The sequence below is a fragment of the Muntiacus reevesi genome, chromosome 17 (genome assembly GCF_963930625.1).
Source record: "Muntiacus reevesi chromosome 17, mMunRee1.1, whole genome shotgun sequence".
NCBI lineage: Eukaryota > Metazoa > Chordata > Mammalia > Artiodactyla > Cervidae > Muntiacus > Muntiacus reevesi.
In genome coordinates this window covers 27,138,825-27,155,723 of record NC_089265.1, presented here as the reverse complement: position 1 = coordinate 27,155,723, position 16,899 = coordinate 27,138,825, and the positions used below count along the sequence as shown (strand labels likewise).

Genomic DNA, 16,899 nt, shown 5'->3' with positions numbered 1-16,899 from the left:
GGGCAGGAGGAGAAGGGGGCGACAGAGGATGAGATGGTTGGATGGCATCACCAACTCAATGGACATGAGTCTGAGCAAACTCTAAGAGTTGGTAAAGGACAGGGAATCCTGGCATGCTGCAGTCCATGGGGTCACAAAGAGACACGACTTCGGGACTGAACAACAATCACAGTGGTACCTTTGGTATTTCTTGCTGTACAATATTCACTTCTGTGATTTTGCTAAAACAACAAAAAAAAATTATAAATATTTAAAACTTGTAAAAAAATTGGCCCTAATATCGTTAGTTTGCTGTAACTTCCATTTTCCTTTCTCCATGTTACAGTGGGCTATTTTTTCCTTTCCGTAAACTCTTTGAAGCAATTATCTTCTTTCTGCCTAGACTATTAAGAAGTGAGATGTGCCTCCTTTCTTAATCTAAATGACTAAACTCAAGCCAATTAAAGTTTCAGTGCTACACGAATCAGGGAGGGCTTAATCTCAATTGGTATTTGCATTTATGACCGTTGCTTCTCCTGGGGAAGACGGCCTCTGTTACACCTGGTTTCAGGTTGATTACAATCGACACGGGACTATTTTAGCATAAAAGGCTCGATTTGTATTAAACACCTTTTTGGGAAGAGAAGGTAGTGGTGCTGAAGAAAAAATCCTTTATCAAAATCCTGCCAGTTTGCACTGTTCTTTGGGGAATAGGCTTTCAATAGCCAAGGAACAAAAGAGCTTTTGGTTTTCCAATCTCCCTGAGGCGTTAGCGGCTTCCAGGAGAAATCTTAAGTGTAAATTATCAACGAGGAAAGCGTGTGTTGTGTGTGTGTTGCGGGGCTGGGTGGGGGCGTAGGAAGAGGAGGAGGGCAGGAAAGCAAGCAGGCGCACACGCTAAGGTTCCGAGGACTTTTTCGCGAGGTACCTGTTTATGTAATATTTATAGTTAGAGGCGCTGCAACGGCATCAGCGCACTGACCCGCACTTTCGGCTCCGTTTACAAGCACAAGCTGGGATACAATGGGGGTGGGAGGAGGGGACTAGAAGCGTCGGGCAGTTGGGAGCTTAGACTGCGGGAAACCAGCCACTGGTGCAGAAGCCGAGCCCAGAGAATTTCCCCCTGGCTCCAGACTATGGACCCCGAAGGAGGGCGGTGATACTAAGGGTCGGCAGGGGAGCTAGCGTAAATATGGAGCACCTGGGATTCGACTTCTTAAGATTTTTATTCAGTAGGCGGGTTTCTGAGCTAGGGCTTGGAAACCGGCCTGTTCAGCCAGCTCCCTGGGGATTCTAGGATGTGACCCGGGAACCTCACGCCGAGACTCTTCCAGGGCGCGGGACCTGGCGTGCTCACGCGCGGAAAGGACGCTCCAGGAGCGGGGCCGCGCGCGATCGCTAGCGCGCCGCTCCCCAGCAACAGCGCATGCGCCGGTTGCCTTCCAGTGAGGCCGCGCAGCTCCGCGGGCCCGGATCCTCCAATCCGAGCCCGGCGTTCTCCGAGTGCGTATCCTGGAGCTGCGGGCTGCGGGAGGCGGGAGGAAAGGGGCAGGCCGGGGCGGGGCTAGGGGCCCCCCGAAAGTCTGCGGAGGTCTGCTAGAGAAGTCTAGTCTCCGGAAGTGGCCGTTGTAAACACAGTCGCTCGGGGGCTGGTCTCCCTTCTTTCCCCGCTGTGCTATTCGTTTCCCTTCCCCGGGTCCTAGAGTCCGTCGGGTTCCAACAGTTTTTGCTCTGACCCCGAGGTCGGCCGGGGCCTCTTTCTGCCTTTGAGATTTGAAGCTGCCCCAGGGGCCGCGGCTGTGCAGTTTGGATCGCGGGAGCCCCCTGAGGTAACCATCAGATGTGGGTGGAGGAGAAAGACGGGCTGGGAGGTGTTGAGAGGAACGGTTATAGGGGGGCTGCAGTTAAGGTTATGAGGGACCCTGAGTTAGTTTGAGGCTGTTCTGTCAATGGGGGCTCGCCTCCAGTTCCTTGGGCTGGGCCTTTCCGCCCACCTGGAGAAAGATGCTTCTGGATCATCCTAGCCAAAGACCACTGCCTCAGAACACAGAAGACAGGGTAGGGTCCAGAGGGCAGGACTCAGAGCCTGGACTTGGAGCTTCTTAAGTTTACAACTCCGGATTGCCGGGCTCTTTCCCTCTCAAGAATCAGTAAGTCCTTCGAGGACAAGAACCAGATCATTTTCATCCCTTTTAATAAAAATGCCAGCCACACACTAGACACTTTATAAATGTTTGATAAGTGAAAGAATGAGTTGTGCTAGGCTGTCTTCTGTAGCTTCATGTACATGTAACTTCATGACTCTTAAGAGAAAAGAGAGCTCTGAGTTGCTCCGTGGCTGTACGATTTCTGCAGAAGTGGAGTCTCCTTTTGACTGTTCTTTATTCCAGGTGATATTTATCCTAGGCAGTTCCACCCCCCTCCCCCCCCGTTTTAAGCAGATCGCCAATGATAACCACTTAAATTTACTTGAGAACCAATTTCAGTTGGTGTCCAAGTCTTTTGAACACATTACACATTGATGTTTATTTAGTTGTTTTCATAATCTTGAAGGAGAGAACCTACCATTTTTTGTCACTTGTTTTATTGAACAGTTAGTGTCTAGTAACAAAACAAGCAGAGAGCAGGAAAGGAACTTGGTTTCCCATGAAATGAGGAAACAAAGGCAGTACAACCTTCACAAGAAAAGATGAAAGCAGTTATTTTAGTTTGGAGCTTTCTGTATCAGTCCTCGTGGAGACTTTTATTAGCTGTGTGACCTCAGGCAAATCACCTAAGCTCCCTGGGCATTAAAATGCCTTATCTGTCAGATAAGAAGGATAGACTGGATCTCTGAAGTCTCATTTAATCCTAAAATAATTTGATTGCCTCAGCCCATTTGTCTTGGTTTTGTTTTGATAAAAGAACCAAACATCTTTTTAAAAGGTGAAATATGTTTGCTAATAGACACCCATACTACAGATGTGGTTAGTATTGAAGACAGCACTGTGTTATGAAAGAGAATGAATTTAGGAGTCAGCCACAATATGAACTTGAATTCTAACCCCCCCACTGGATATCTTTATACACAAGTTACTCAGCCTCTCCAAGCCTCAGTGTTCTCATCTGTGAAACATGCATAATAATCTGTAGGGTATTGGGAAGATTCACTGAGCTCAGATATGTTTAATGTAGTGTCTGGTATGCAGGAAGTGCTCAATAACAGTCTTCATCTTTTCATTCTCCCTGCCCCTCCCCTTTCCCCTGATCTGTGCAGACACACTAAGAGAGATCATTGTGTTCTGGATGACCTACAGAAGGGCTCAGATGTGAGACAGGAAAACTTCTTGCCAGTAGCAGCTCTGAAATCTAAAACAGAATTGTCTTCTTGGCTGGTACTTACTCTCAGGATGTCCAGACCATTGATCCCTTGTCCTCAATTGCCCCATAACTATTTCTAAAAAACTTCTTGACGAATGATGTACTAAACATCCCCTCATGTTTTGGGGCTTCTCTTGTGACTCAGCCTGCAATGCGGGAGACCTGGGTTCAATCCCTGGGTTGGGAAGATCCCCTGGAGAAGGAAAAGGCTGCCCACTCCAGTATTCTGGCTTAGAGAATTCAGTGGACTGTATAGTCCGTGTTTTGCATGGACATGGCTGAGCGACTTTCACTTTCTTTCATCTGTTTTAGTGGGAATGGTGAGAATTAGACCAACTTCACTACCAAGAGAACATAAAGATAGTAACACATTAATGTAAGAAACTGATTTAAACTTTGCCTTTATCCATCACTGCCCAGTGGGTGCCCTGCATTTGGCCCAACTCTGGAAATCCCTTCTGGATTGAGAAATTAACTGGACGTCTGGGTCATCTTTTATTAAGACCCTGACTTGTAGTTTGGATGTGTGGAAAAATGATCTGTGTTTAAGAACTTGGCAGTACGGAGCAGAAGTGCTTCCCTGACTTGTGAGGGAAGCCACGGCGTGAGCCGTGTGTTAAAGGTTAATGGCAAAGGTACGGAGCAAAGCTCTGGAGATAGCTAATTTGGATTTGAATCCTTACTCTGTCACTTACTAGAGATGTCACTTTGGACAAGTGATGGAGTATCTTTAAGCCCCAGTTTCCAGGGTATAAAATGGGGATATTAACAGTATCTTCCCCTTGGGGTTGGTGTAGAGTGAAATGAGATAATCTAAGTGTGATATCTGGAGAAGGGATGTTTATATGTGCACAGTAGGAATGATGAGGGAAGGGTATGGCTTTGGGGTATCAACTTGTTCACAGATAATGGAATTATACAATATGTGTCCTTTTGTGTCTGGCTTCTTTCACTTAGCATAATGTTTTCAACATTCATCCATGTTGTGGCATATATTGGTACTTCATTCCTTTTTATGGTTGAATAATATGTCATGTTGTTTATATATTGGCAAATTGATGGATATTTGGGTTTTTACTTCTTGGCTGTCTATGAATAACGCAGCATGAACGTCTGTATACATCTTTTTACAGAAGTCCAGTAGTTATCTTAGAATATGTCTTGGTGTTGCTTGTGCTGGGTTCGTGTTCGCAGATATGTAGCTTGTTTTTTGGAACTGTGGATTAGAGTATTTTTATATTTAAGAAAACTTTTCTTGAATTACAGTTTTTAGTGTTTGTTCTGTTTCCCTTGCTTTATTGCTTATTCAGGGACTTATGTTATTTCCATGTTGGTTATTCTTTGCCTGTTTTCAGTATATTTTCACATTCTCTTGAATCATTTTGGTCTTTTTCTTAAATTTTTGTTTAAAAATTTTACTTCTATTTCATTTTGTATGTCCTTTAAGAGTTCTTTTTTTTTTTGATCATGTCTATTTACTCTTGTTCCCTCTACTTTAGTCTTCACTGCAGAAATTTTTTTTTAATCTTGCTAATCTTCGTCTGATCTTATGTCGGATGTTTTCTAATTCTGATTCCTATTCTTTCATGCCTTATACCATTTTGTTAATGTCTTGTAGCTTGTCTTTTTCAATATTTACTTTTATTTATTTGACTGTGCCGGGTCTTGGTTTGGGCCCATGAGATCTTTGATCTTTGTTGTAGCAGCATGTGGAATCTTGGTTGCAGCAGTTGAGACCTTAATTGCGATTTGTGGGATCTAGTTCCTGATCAGGGATCCAACCCAGGCCCCCTGCATTGGGAACACGGAGTCTTTGCCACTGGACCACCGGGGAAGTCCCCCTTGTAGCTTGTTTTGAAATAGTAAGTTATGATTTTAATCTGATTTGTGAACTTGTCTTTCTGTCATTTTTTCATTTTCAGGAGTCCATTCAGTTCCTTACTCTCTTACTCAGTTTCTTACTCTCTCTCAAATACCCTCATATTTGTATGAAATTTGAACACTCTGCTTTTCTGTTGCTGATTTTTATGAAAGGTTAGTCTTCCTGAATTTTGAGCAAAGTAAAGGAAAACTTTTCAGAATTCACAAAACCCTGTCTTTTTTTTGTTGTCGTTGTGAGTGCTTGGTACTGAGATTTCCTGGCCCTGTTTCCTCCCACAGTTTGGTCTGAGCTATCTCTTTACTTTGTCTTTATTTCCCCTGATTCCATTGTCTACTGATTCTCATTAGTGTGGGCCCCTGTTCAGGAAGGGCAGCTTGGTAGGTCAGTAGTGAAAGTCTGTGAGGCTGAATGGTACCAGCCCTTCAAGACTCTCTTACCACGTGTCTGTTTCATGTGTCAGTTTCAGCCCTTGCGCTCAGGTTTTCCTGCGGTGCTTTCCATTGACTATCTGTTGGTCCTTGGGGGTTCTTTCAGGGGAGTCTTGCTATCTCCCTGCTTTCTTCTGTGTGGACACCTCCACCTCCAAGATGGTTTTGTGGTTGGTGCTGGTTTGCCCTTATTCATTTGTATTTTCTAATTCTTTTTGCTGTAAACATTGTCCATGATTTTCTAGTTTTCCTATCTTGTTACCTTAGATAGGATTTTTACAAACTCTGCTATGTAAATTCATTAGGAGATTAACCTGTGGAAAAACAAAGAGACATACACACATAGGCGGGGTTGATGTCAGAATCCATTTTGTACTTTACATATTAATTCTTTCTCTTTTCTTTTTTCTTTTTGATTCTGCAAATGCGTTTTCAAGCTTGTTATCTGTATTCATTTTCTATTGTATAACAAGTTACCACAAACTTAGGGGCTTAAAACAGCCCTGATTTATTATTTCTCAGTTTCTGTAGGTTGGGAATCTGGGCACTGATTCAGGTGGGCCCTCTGTTCAGAATTTCACTAAGTTGCAATCAAGGTGCTGCTGGCAGTATTCTCATGTGGAACCTTGACTTGAAAGAATCACTACCCTATTCATTCAAGTTGTTGGCAGAATTTTTTTTTTTTTGGCTATGCCATGCGGCTTACAGAATCGGCTTGCAGAATCTTGGTTCCCTGACCAGGGGTCAAACCTGTGCTTCCTACAGTGAGAGCGCAGGGTCCTGACCACTGGATCTCCAGGGAATTGCCCAGAATGTGTTTACTGTTGGCATCGGTATGATTGAGGGATCTGGCTTCTTAATGCCTTTGGGGCGGGTGCCTGCAGTTCTCTGTCAACTGGCCCTCTATATCGGCAGTTCACAGTGTGACAGTGTGCTGGGGGTTATCTGTCACTTCATCAGGTAGGAGAGAGTCATATATAACATAAAGTAATCATGGGAGTGCAGCCTGTCACCTTCGCCATGTTCTCTTGGTTAGAAGCAAGTCTCAGGTTCTGCCCAGTAAAGGGGAGGGTATTATACTAGAGAGAAGCACCTTGGGACAGAGATCATGAGAAACTATCTGCCTGTTATGCTGTCTGTATCAGAGATCTGGAAATCAATGAAACTTGCATCTGAGCTAGGGAAGACCTTTTCTAGATGACCGTTCAGGTTTGAAGATGTTAGATACTAAAATAATGTCCTGAAAAACGGTGGTTTTCGTCAGCTTAGCTTTATTGAAACAATTATATTAAAGTTTGATTAACTACCTTTCCCCATATTTCTCTGCCCAAGATCACAACAAAGTCAAAAACACAGACATTATGAAGGCTTTAAGTATGTAAATTCTTTTCCTGTGAGGTAAATAGAGGTTCTGTTTGTGTCACAGAAGTTTGTACATGTGGTGTGTGTATTTAATTCTTTTCACAAAAATAGAAAACATTATATATATGTACTTTTGAGCCTTGGACATTACTCTTAAGTATAAAAGAGTCCCTTCCTTCTAAGTTCTAACTCTTTTACTTCATTCTGAAGGCAGATTCTTTGGAGTCTGAACTTTGAGGGCACGGTGGTAAGATGAAAGGATTTTGAGACTCAGTATCAGGAGAGCTTGATTCTTCGGTGTCCTCTACTGAGTAGCTGACTGACTATAGGCAAGTCATTTAAGCCTCTCTGAATCAGGTGCATTTCTGTAATTGAAATGAGGATAATAAACCTCAGGTAAGATAATTATAGTTTACCTGTATCAACAGTGACTTTGTAGAATGAGATTGGGCTTAGAAAATAGATAGTAGTGAGTTGGAATTTTGGTCCTGTAACTATGTGACTTTTGACAAATTACTTCTAATATCTGTCTTAGATTTATCTTTTAAAAAAATGGGATAATCTTTTTATTGTGGTGTTGTAAGGACCAGAGCTCTATAGCTCTGTGTATAAAGTACCAAAGACAGTGCTTACTGCACTAAATGTTCAGTAAATCAATGATAGTGGTGTTTGTCTACCACTGTTCCCAAACGTAGTATTTAGGAGGAGTAAAATAAAATGGGATTTCCCCCCTCATCTTAGTAAATGTTCCATCTTCTTTATTCTAGGTCAAGCTATTCTGCATCGGCCGTGTGAATCAGTGTTTTGAAGATCCCCTAGAGTTTGGTTCTAGGAACCTTTAGTCCATTTCTTAGTAATGTGTTTGCATCCACATCTCAGTTGGCTTATTTGAGTCCTTCTTCCAGTGATCTGTCTCAGGGTGGTTTTTTACGAGCAGGGACAGATCAGGTTAGATTTTGGTGGGGGGAGGTCTTCTAGCTATCCTTGGACACCTACAATTTTACTAAATAATTCTTCTATTTTTCCTTCATGATGGTGTGTATGCCTTGGTGGATCATTTATCATTCAAGTAATTATCATTCAATGCCGTGGCCTCTTGTATTAATTTTTTAGCCATATAATTTTTAAATATGTCCATTATAAAGCAAAATAGAGAGGAATGAAGCTTAAGGCCAGATTTTTGCCTTATCAGGTACTCCTAATGGAAACACAATGGGTTATTGGTACAAAACATCTTTTAAGTGTCCATCAATAGATGAATGGATAAAGAAAGCGTTTTTATATATATACACACACACACATACATAAAAGAAAAATCACTCATCGTCTCAGGACTCACATAAGTAACTACTATTATATGGTTTACTTCAACAGACTTCAGTCCATGTAACCTGTAAACCACAGACATCTCGGACAGTTTAAATCATCAGTAACGAAGTATATCATTAAGCAACAGTGGGGTATTTTGAAAGAGTTGGAAGACGTCATGAATTCGAACACTTCGAGTAATACCCCTGGTGATATCCAGAGGTAAGCCTGCAGTATCTTCTACTAGTTGAGGAATGCTTTTGGTTGCAGGGACCATGGAGAAGAAGTAAGTGGTTGGAGTGGCTGATTGTAAGAATTCTCATGAGATGGTAAGGGAAATGGAAATTTCACGGGACTGGAGGAGCAGGGGTGATGCCTGGTGGGATGTTCAGAGAGAACAGCATTGAAACAAGCATACTATCAAGGGTGAAACAGATCACCAGCCCAGGTTGGATCCATGAGACAAGTGCTCAGGGCTGGTGCACTGGGAAGACCCAGAGGGATGGGATAGAGAGGGAGGCGGGAGGGGAGATCAGGATGGGGAAGACATGTAAATCCATGGCTGATTCCTGTCAATGTATGGCAAAAACCACTACAATATTGTAAAGTAATTAGCCTCCAACTAATAAAAATAAATGGGAAAAAAAATTAAAAATTAAAAAAAAAAGAGAAAAAAAAAATCAGACCTGGGTCTGAAGACTTTATGTGGCTCTTTGTGCTCCTTTGTTAATTCAGTGCACAAAGGTCAGTGTCTGTACTTTCTCTGGTCCCTAGAGACTTGCTTATTCTTTTCCACTTCTCTAAATCTTTTCTTCTGCTTATTCATTATTACTTGGCTTGCCATAATATGTGTTGCTCTGTTTTTCTCTTACTTCCTCATCGTCTCGACTGATTCATCCCTCTAGTTAAGCATTTTGTTAGTTTTAGCTCCTGTTGCTAACTGCTCCTTTACTTGGAGTTTACATTCTAAGAATTGCTGTTGCTCATCTTTTTTTGTACCATTCATATCTGCCTTTGAGTGAGGTGCCTGTCTTTGGTTTATTCATTTCTCATGTGTATAGTATAAAAACTCGTCAAGTCTGTAATATAAAATGGAGCCATTCTGGAGAATGCAACTCAAAACCTGGTTTACAAAGAAATAAGTACAGAAATTGAAAATAAGTGTTTAGAAACTTTTATAAGCACATTACAGAGTAACTTTCTGTTTGTTGAATCTGATAATAAATGCCTTAACGTTGAATTTTATCTGTTTTTAAATTTTCTTTTTTAGTTTTCCCTTTTTTTAGTTTTCCCTTTTAAATATATTTTACAGAAGCAATGAGCGTGGTGTAGGGATAGTAATCGGTCACATTTAGAGAAGAACTCATTTTGCCCACCTTTTCAGCAGGAATGTGTGGGTGGGACAAGTATGGTGGCTGACATGTACTTTGCTTTATAAATAGGATTTGCTATATAAATGTTTTCCACTTGTCTTCAGGAGCTACCTTAAATTCTTTCTTGAGCAAGATAGAAAATAAATGAGTAAAATATTAAGATTTTTCTTTTTCAAATTTTATCTCAAGAGTTCTTTCTTTTACCGAATGTTTCAGAGGTTAAGAGTGAGGTCTCATCAGTTAGTTCTCCACCACTTTAGTGAAGATGGTTCAGATACTGCTAAACAGGGTATTGCTTCTAGAAGCAATATCTAGAAGGATATTCTAGGTATATCCTTCTTGCTCTAATAGCTGATTTTATATAGGCACATAGATATGTATATTTTAGTACATATTTTAATGCTGGTAATGCATGTGTTTTTAGAATTATTTAAAAAAACAAGTGAATGAAACAATGAAACTGCTTATAATCGTACCACTTAAGAGTTAACACTGATAGTATTTTGGTTTATATCTGCACAGCATTTTTCTTTTGAACATACACATGTATTTATAAATACATATTTTAAAAATTAGATTAATATTTACAATATTTAATATCTTGCTTTTTCGATATTTGGGGGACCATCTTGCCAAACTAATATATATGTATCATAATTTTTAATAAGTAATTTACTCTTCAGAATTCTAGAATTTGGACCAATGAAGTTATTTAAACTCTGCTATTTACCACTGAACTACTTTCTGTTTCTGTAGATTTGCATTTTTTGACTAATTCATATAAAGGGGATCATACAATATGAGATCATTTGTGTCTGTCTTCTTTGGATTTATCATGCTGTAACATGTGTCAGTACTTTGTTTCTTCTTATTGCTGAATATTCCATTTTCTGGTTATGTACATGTTGTTTAACCATCCATCAGTTGATGGACATTTGGATTGTTTCCATATTTTGCATCTTATAAATAATGCTGCTGTGAGCACTTGTGTACAGGTCTTTGCGTGGAAATACTATTTCCTTTCTCTTGGGTAGATTCTTAGGAACACTATTACTTCCATCATATAGTAAATTTATGTTAACATTTTTAAGGAACTGCCAAATTGCATTCTGAAGTGCCTGAACCATACATTTCTACCAGTAATGTATAAGGGTTTTAGTTTCTCCACATCCTCACCAGCACTTGTTATATGCTGACTTTTTAATTATAGCCAATCTAGTGAAAGTGATATGTCATGCTGATTTTATTTTTATTTTCCTATAGGGCAATGATGTTGAACATCTTTGCACATGCATTTTTTTGGCCATTTGTGTATCTTCATTGGTGAAAAGCCTATTGAGATTGTTTGCCCAGTTTTAAATTTTTATTTGTCTTTTTGTTACCGAGCTTTAATAGTTCTTTACACATTCTGGATACAAGTCTTTTCTCAGGTATATACTTTGCTAATATTTTTTCCCATTGTTGGCTTGAATTCATTTTCTTAATAATGTCTTTTGAAGTGTAAGAGTTACTAATTTTTATAAAGTTCAATTCTTTTTCTTTATGGATTGTGCTTTTGGCTTCATATCTAAGAATTCTTTGCCCAACTTAAGGTCATGAAGATTTTTCTCTTATGTTTTCTAGAATTTTTATAATTTTAGTTCTTACACTTCAGTCTGGGCTCCATTTTAAATTACTTAAAAAAAAAAAGATATTTATTTATTTGAATGTGTGAGGCTTTAGTTGCGGCATTTGGGATCTTCATCGAGTCATGTGGAATTTTTTTCCCTGCGGTGCATGGACTCCCTAGTTGTAGCCTGCAGGCTCGGTAGTTGTGTACAGGCTTAGTTGCTCAGTGGCGAATGGTTTCTTTAGTTCCCTGACAAGGGACAGGACCTTTATCTCCTGCATTGCCAGCTGGATTCTTAACTGCTGGACTACCAGGGCAGTCCCTGAAGTTACTTTTTAATGTATGGTGTGGGGTAAGGGTCTAAATTTATAATTTTGCCTGTGGATATCAGTTGTTTCAGTACCATTTGTCTCTCCCATCAGGAAGCTTCTATAAGCCTCTTATCCTTCTCCACCAGAGGGCAGACCGACTGAAAACCACAATCACAGGAAACTAACTCACCTAATCACATGGACCAATGGCCTTGTCTAACTCATTGAAACTATGAGCCATGCTGTGTAGGGCCACCCAAGATGGTTGGGTCATGGTGGAGAGTTCTGACAAAATGTGGCCCACTGGAGAAGGGAATGGCAAACTCTTCTTTTCTTTCCCCCAAAAAAAGAAATGCAAAGAAGCAAAATGGCTGTCTGAGGAGGCGTTACAAATAACTGTGAAAAGAAGAGAAGCAAAAGCAAAGGGGAAAAGGAAAGATACACCCATTTGATGGAGAAGGCAATGGCACCCCACTCCAGTACTCTTGTCTGGAAAATCCCATGGGCAGAGGATCCTGGTGGGCTGCAGTCCATGGGGTCGTGAAGAGTCGGACACGACTGAGCGACCTCACTTTCACTTTTCACTTTCATGCATTGGAGAAGGAAATGGCAACCCACTCCAGTATTGTTGCCTGGAGAGTCCCAGGGACGGCAGAGCCTGGTGGGCTGCCGCCTATGGGGTTGCGCAGAGTTGAACTGAAGCAACTTAGCAGCAGCAGCAGCAACAGTGTACCCATTTGAATGCAGAATTCCAAAGAATAGCAAGGAGAGATAAGAAAGGCTTCTTCAGTGACCAGTGCAAAGAAATAGAGGAAAACAGTAGAATGGGAAAGATGAGAGATCTCTTCAAGAAAATAAGAGATACCAAGGGAATATTTCATGCAAAGATGGGCTCAATAAAGGACAGAAATGGTATGGACCTAACAGAAGCAGAAGATATTAAGATGAAGTGGCAAGAATACACAGAAGAACTGTACAAAAAAGATCTTCACGACCCAGATAATAACGATGGTGTGATCACTCACCAGCCAGACATCCTGGAATGTGAAGTCAAGTGGGCCTAAGGAAGCATCACTATGAACAAAGCTGTGGAGGTGATGGAATTCCAGTTGCGCTATTTCAGATCCTAAAAACTGATGCTGTGAAAGTGCTGCACTCAATATGCCAGCAAATTTGGAAAACTCAGCAGTGGCCACAGGACTGGAAAAGGTCAGTTTTCATTCCAATCCCAAAGAAAGGCAATGCCAAAGAATGCTCAAAGTACCACACAATTGTACTCATCTCACACAGTGTCAGACTATTTTTTTGGGCTCCAAAATCACTGCAGGTGGTGACTGCAGCCATGAAATTAAAAGACACTTACTCCTTGGAAGGAAAGTTATGACCAACCTAGATAGCATATTAAAAATCAGAGACATTACTTTGCCAACAAAGGTCTGTCTGGTCAAGGGTATGGTTTTTCCAGTGGTCATGTATGGATGTGAGAGTTGGACTGTGAAGAAAGCTGAGCGCTGAAAAATTGATGCTTTTGAACTGTGGTGTTGGAGAAAACTCTTGAGAGTCCCTTGGACTGCAAGGAGATCCAACCAGTCCATCCTGACGGAGATCAGTCCTGGGTGTTCATTGGAAGGACTGATGCTGAAGCTGAAACGCCAGTACTTTGGCCACCTCATGCGAAGAGTTGACTCATTGGAAAATACCCTGATGCTGGGAGGGATTGGGGGTAGGAGGAGAAGGGGACAACAGAAGATGAGATGGCTGGATGGCATCACTGACTCGATGGGCATGAGTTTGAGTAAACTCCGGGAGTTTGTGATGGACAGGAAGGCCTGGCGTGCTGCGATTCATGTGGTCACAAAGAGTCAGACATGACTGAGCGACTGAACTGAACTGAAGTGACTTTCTGCTATAGAAGTTCATGATTTAGTTTTTACGTTTGCCTCTTTTTTATTCTCTCTTCATTTAGTGATATAATTTGGATTAGATTAGTTATTCAATGTTTATATTATTATTTAATTATGAAAAATTACCAGTTGAGCCACGTAGTAGTGTTTCGTGGCAATTTTTCTCTCTTATACATCTTGTCTTCCTGGAATTTAATAGTTTTTTCATTTATTGTTTATTTGACTTAATTGCCACATACTTATGAATTCAACTTAATTCTTCTGCCAAGTTTTATAAATCTCTCATTATATTATTCACATAGTTGATATATTCTGTTATTTTCTATTTTCATGTTCTTAAAGAAATCACTCCTGGAGGTGTTGGCCAGTTCAGTTGGGACATTATCCCACCATTCTTACTGGGTGCCTCCTTCCATCGTCCTGTCTTCTTTTTCAGTTGCTAAGTTATGTCCAGCTCTTTGTTACCCCATTAACTGCAGCACGCCAGGCTTCCCTATCCTTCACAGTCTCCCAGAGTTTGCTCAGATTCATGGCCATTGAGTCAGTGGTGCTATCCAATCATCTCATCCTCTGCTGCTCCCTTCTACTTTTGCCCTCAATCTTTCCCAGCATCAGGGTCTTTTCCAATGAGTAGGCTCTTTGCATCGGGTGGCTAAATTATTGGAGCTTCAGCTTTAGCATCAGTCCTTCCAGTGAATATTCAGGGTTGATTTCCTTTAGGATTGACTGGTTTGATGTCCTTGCAGTCCAAGGGACTCTCAAGAGTCCTATCTTAGACATCCCTTTGCTGTTTTCTTGTCTTGAGTACCCTACTGCTGGAATCCCATGTCTCTTTTCAGTGTGGGTTTTATTTTGGTGAAGCAAGTCTCCAATATCCCCTTGAGAAGTTCACTGTAGGTAAATGGTTTGACATCTTACAGAACTGAAATAATCTTTCTCATACTCTTGACTTTGAAAGGTACTTGTTGAGCATAAAATTCTAAAGTGGAAATTATTTTTGCTTGGAATTTTTTCAGGTATCTTGGATATTTTTCTTTTATTTAGTTTTTCGTTTCTTACCTTGTGTTTTTTTATTTCCAAGAGCTTTTTTTTTTTTTGTTCTATGGATATTTCACTTAAATTTGCATCTAGTTTTTGTTTTATGGATTTTTTATCTCTCCCTATTTTTCTGAGCATTTTAATGTTAGGGGTTTTTCCTTTCTCTCGGTTTAAAGTTCTTTTTCCCTGGAATAACCTTTGACTTCTTCCCTGCCCCTTGTGGTCTCTGTCTTTCTTGTTAAATGCTGCCTAATTTCTGGTGACCCTTGGCTGGCTGTTCATATTTAGAGGCAGAGGCCTCAAAAGATGATAGGAAGCTCTGTGTGCAAGGTATTCTCTGTCAGCTGATCTGGTTAAGCTGTTTGGCTAGAAGACCTCTAGCATTATCCTCTTTAGGTCTTTTTTGCCTGCTGGTTAGATTCTCCAGGGAAGATCCTTCCAGTCACTGTTATGGTTGCCAGTGTTCTGTTAGACAATAAATATTAGAAGATAAAGGATGTTAATTTGTTATATATCTTTTTACTTGAATGTCTTGTTCTTGGTGTGGAACACTTACCACATTTGTATCTGATATCCCGAGATGTTCTGTTTTATCCTCTCCAGGGGATAAACCCCTAGTGTTCTGCCAGAGTGGGGAAGAAATCAATACCCAGTGTGTGGTGTATAGGGTAGAGGATCTGAGGAGCTCATTATTTCTTTGGCAGACTTTCAACCAATTCTTTTGTTTTCTGCTCTACTTTTACCCCCATTTTAAAAGATGTTGGTAATGAAGTGAACTTTTTGGTGACTGGTGTAAATCCAGTTGCCTTCCTTGGCTTTGAATTCAGGTTGCTTATGTCAATCAGTCACCACTTAGTAGCCACCTGCATTCTAGCTTCCAATATTGTATAGCTACTGTCTCATCTCCTATTTTCATTCTCCTTGTGAGTTTATATCTCTAAATTCTTTTTTGCTGTTATTTTGGTTAAAACTTTTAATTTTGGAGAAAGAGTGGAGTACTTTAGTCTTTCATTTTAAAGCATGAATCTGTATTCTTTTATACTTTTTGTAGTATGTGTTTTATTTGCATAATTTAAACATGTTATTTAAAAAGAGTAGTAAGGAAAGAACTCAGTCTTCTTCAAAACTTGTCAGCTTGTGGTAGGCTGAGATAACCTTTAATTACCTATCTTGAACAGTGTGGCGGTTTCCCAGTGGACGGTGATTTGTTTATATACTGCTTTGCGTTGCTGTCTTAGATTTTGCAGCCAGTATCTTTTCCTGGCACATTTCTTTCGGGCAAGGATCATAACATGCTGCCTGTTTTTGGAGAAGTAAGTTATCAGATATATCAGAAGTGCCTGAAATTTACTTAATAAGAGTTATATTTTCTTTTGATAGGTTGAAGAATGCCTCATCTGATATAAAACAAATGGTTAAAAGTGAAACAGACTTGGATATTACTGCTGATCTCAGAAAGAAACTCCATAGGGCTAAGAAAGAAAAATTAGAAATAACAACTAAGCACAATGCAGAGGTAGAATTTATTTTCTTCTTATATAATGTTAAAAGTGGAGTTTGATTGTTTTAGATTCATTTCGCATATTAGAAACTCCTTGTTTTGACATTTCTCACTATAACATTCTCATGCTTATTTAAAAAGGAAATTAATATAACGTGATTTTTTTAAATATAGTGGAATTGTTTTGGAGTGTTAAAGTAGAAATTTAATGAACTTTTGTGTTTATTTGTATGTTGTCTTAATTTTATTTTAATTAACAATCAACACATTTGATCAAAGTGTTAATTGATGTATGTGTTTGGTGACTAAGGGATATTTATAAATTAGACATTTTGGAAATTGTAATGTACGTTCCTTATGGTCTTAGTCACAGAAGTTTCTTAAACAAATTTGAGCATGGACTTTTTAATAATAGTGTAATTCATGAATTATCATAGTTTCTTTTTAAATTATATCATTATATCTTTTATTTTATTAGCATGTGTTTATATAAATATATGAATTTCATATGTATATGCATATATTCCAAAGACAGTAGTTACTTTTTACTCTAGGATAATTCATGAATTATATGTATATGTCTCTTCTGTCTGTTGTCTTTTTGCTCTGTTTTCTTCTTTTTCTCTGTTTAAATCTTACTCATCCTTAAAGCTCAGCTTAGGTAGCCTGATGTAGTGAAAAAAATATCGAATTACAGAGACCTGGACTCATTCTTGGTCCTTCCATTTACAAGGTGTGTGGCCTTCAGCAAGTGATTTATCTTGTACATCATTGGTTTCTCCTTGTGAAACACTGGTCCTAAAGGGTTGTTGAGGTAATTAGGTGAAATAGAGCTTGTGAAGTG

At 39.8% G+C, this 16,899-nt stretch overlaps 1 protein-coding gene across 6 annotated transcripts in view; it reads left to right on the top strand.

The window, feature by feature from the left end:
• The first annotated feature begins 1,471 nt into the window (after window positions 1–1,471).
• Window positions 1,472–16,899, top strand: part of CCDC171 (coiled-coil domain containing 171) — a 314,797-nt gene continuing 299,369 nt past the window's right edge. For 4 of the 6 annotated variants that reach the window (XM_065908264.1, XM_065908263.1, XM_065908261.1 and 1 more), the window contains exons 1-3: window positions 1,616–1,808; window positions 8,386–8,541; window positions 15,935–16,070. In XM_065908264.1, coding sequence (XP_065764336.1) covers window positions 8,498–8,541; window positions 15,935–16,070 — 180 coding nt within the window. In that variant the 5' untranslated portion in view covers window positions 1,616–1,808; window positions 8,386–8,497. Of the gene's footprint in view, window positions 1,483–1,615; window positions 1,809–8,385; window positions 8,542–15,934; window positions 16,071–16,899 lie in introns of those variants that run through there. The other 2 variants (XM_065908260.1, XM_065908262.1) reach the window with 2 other exon arrangements.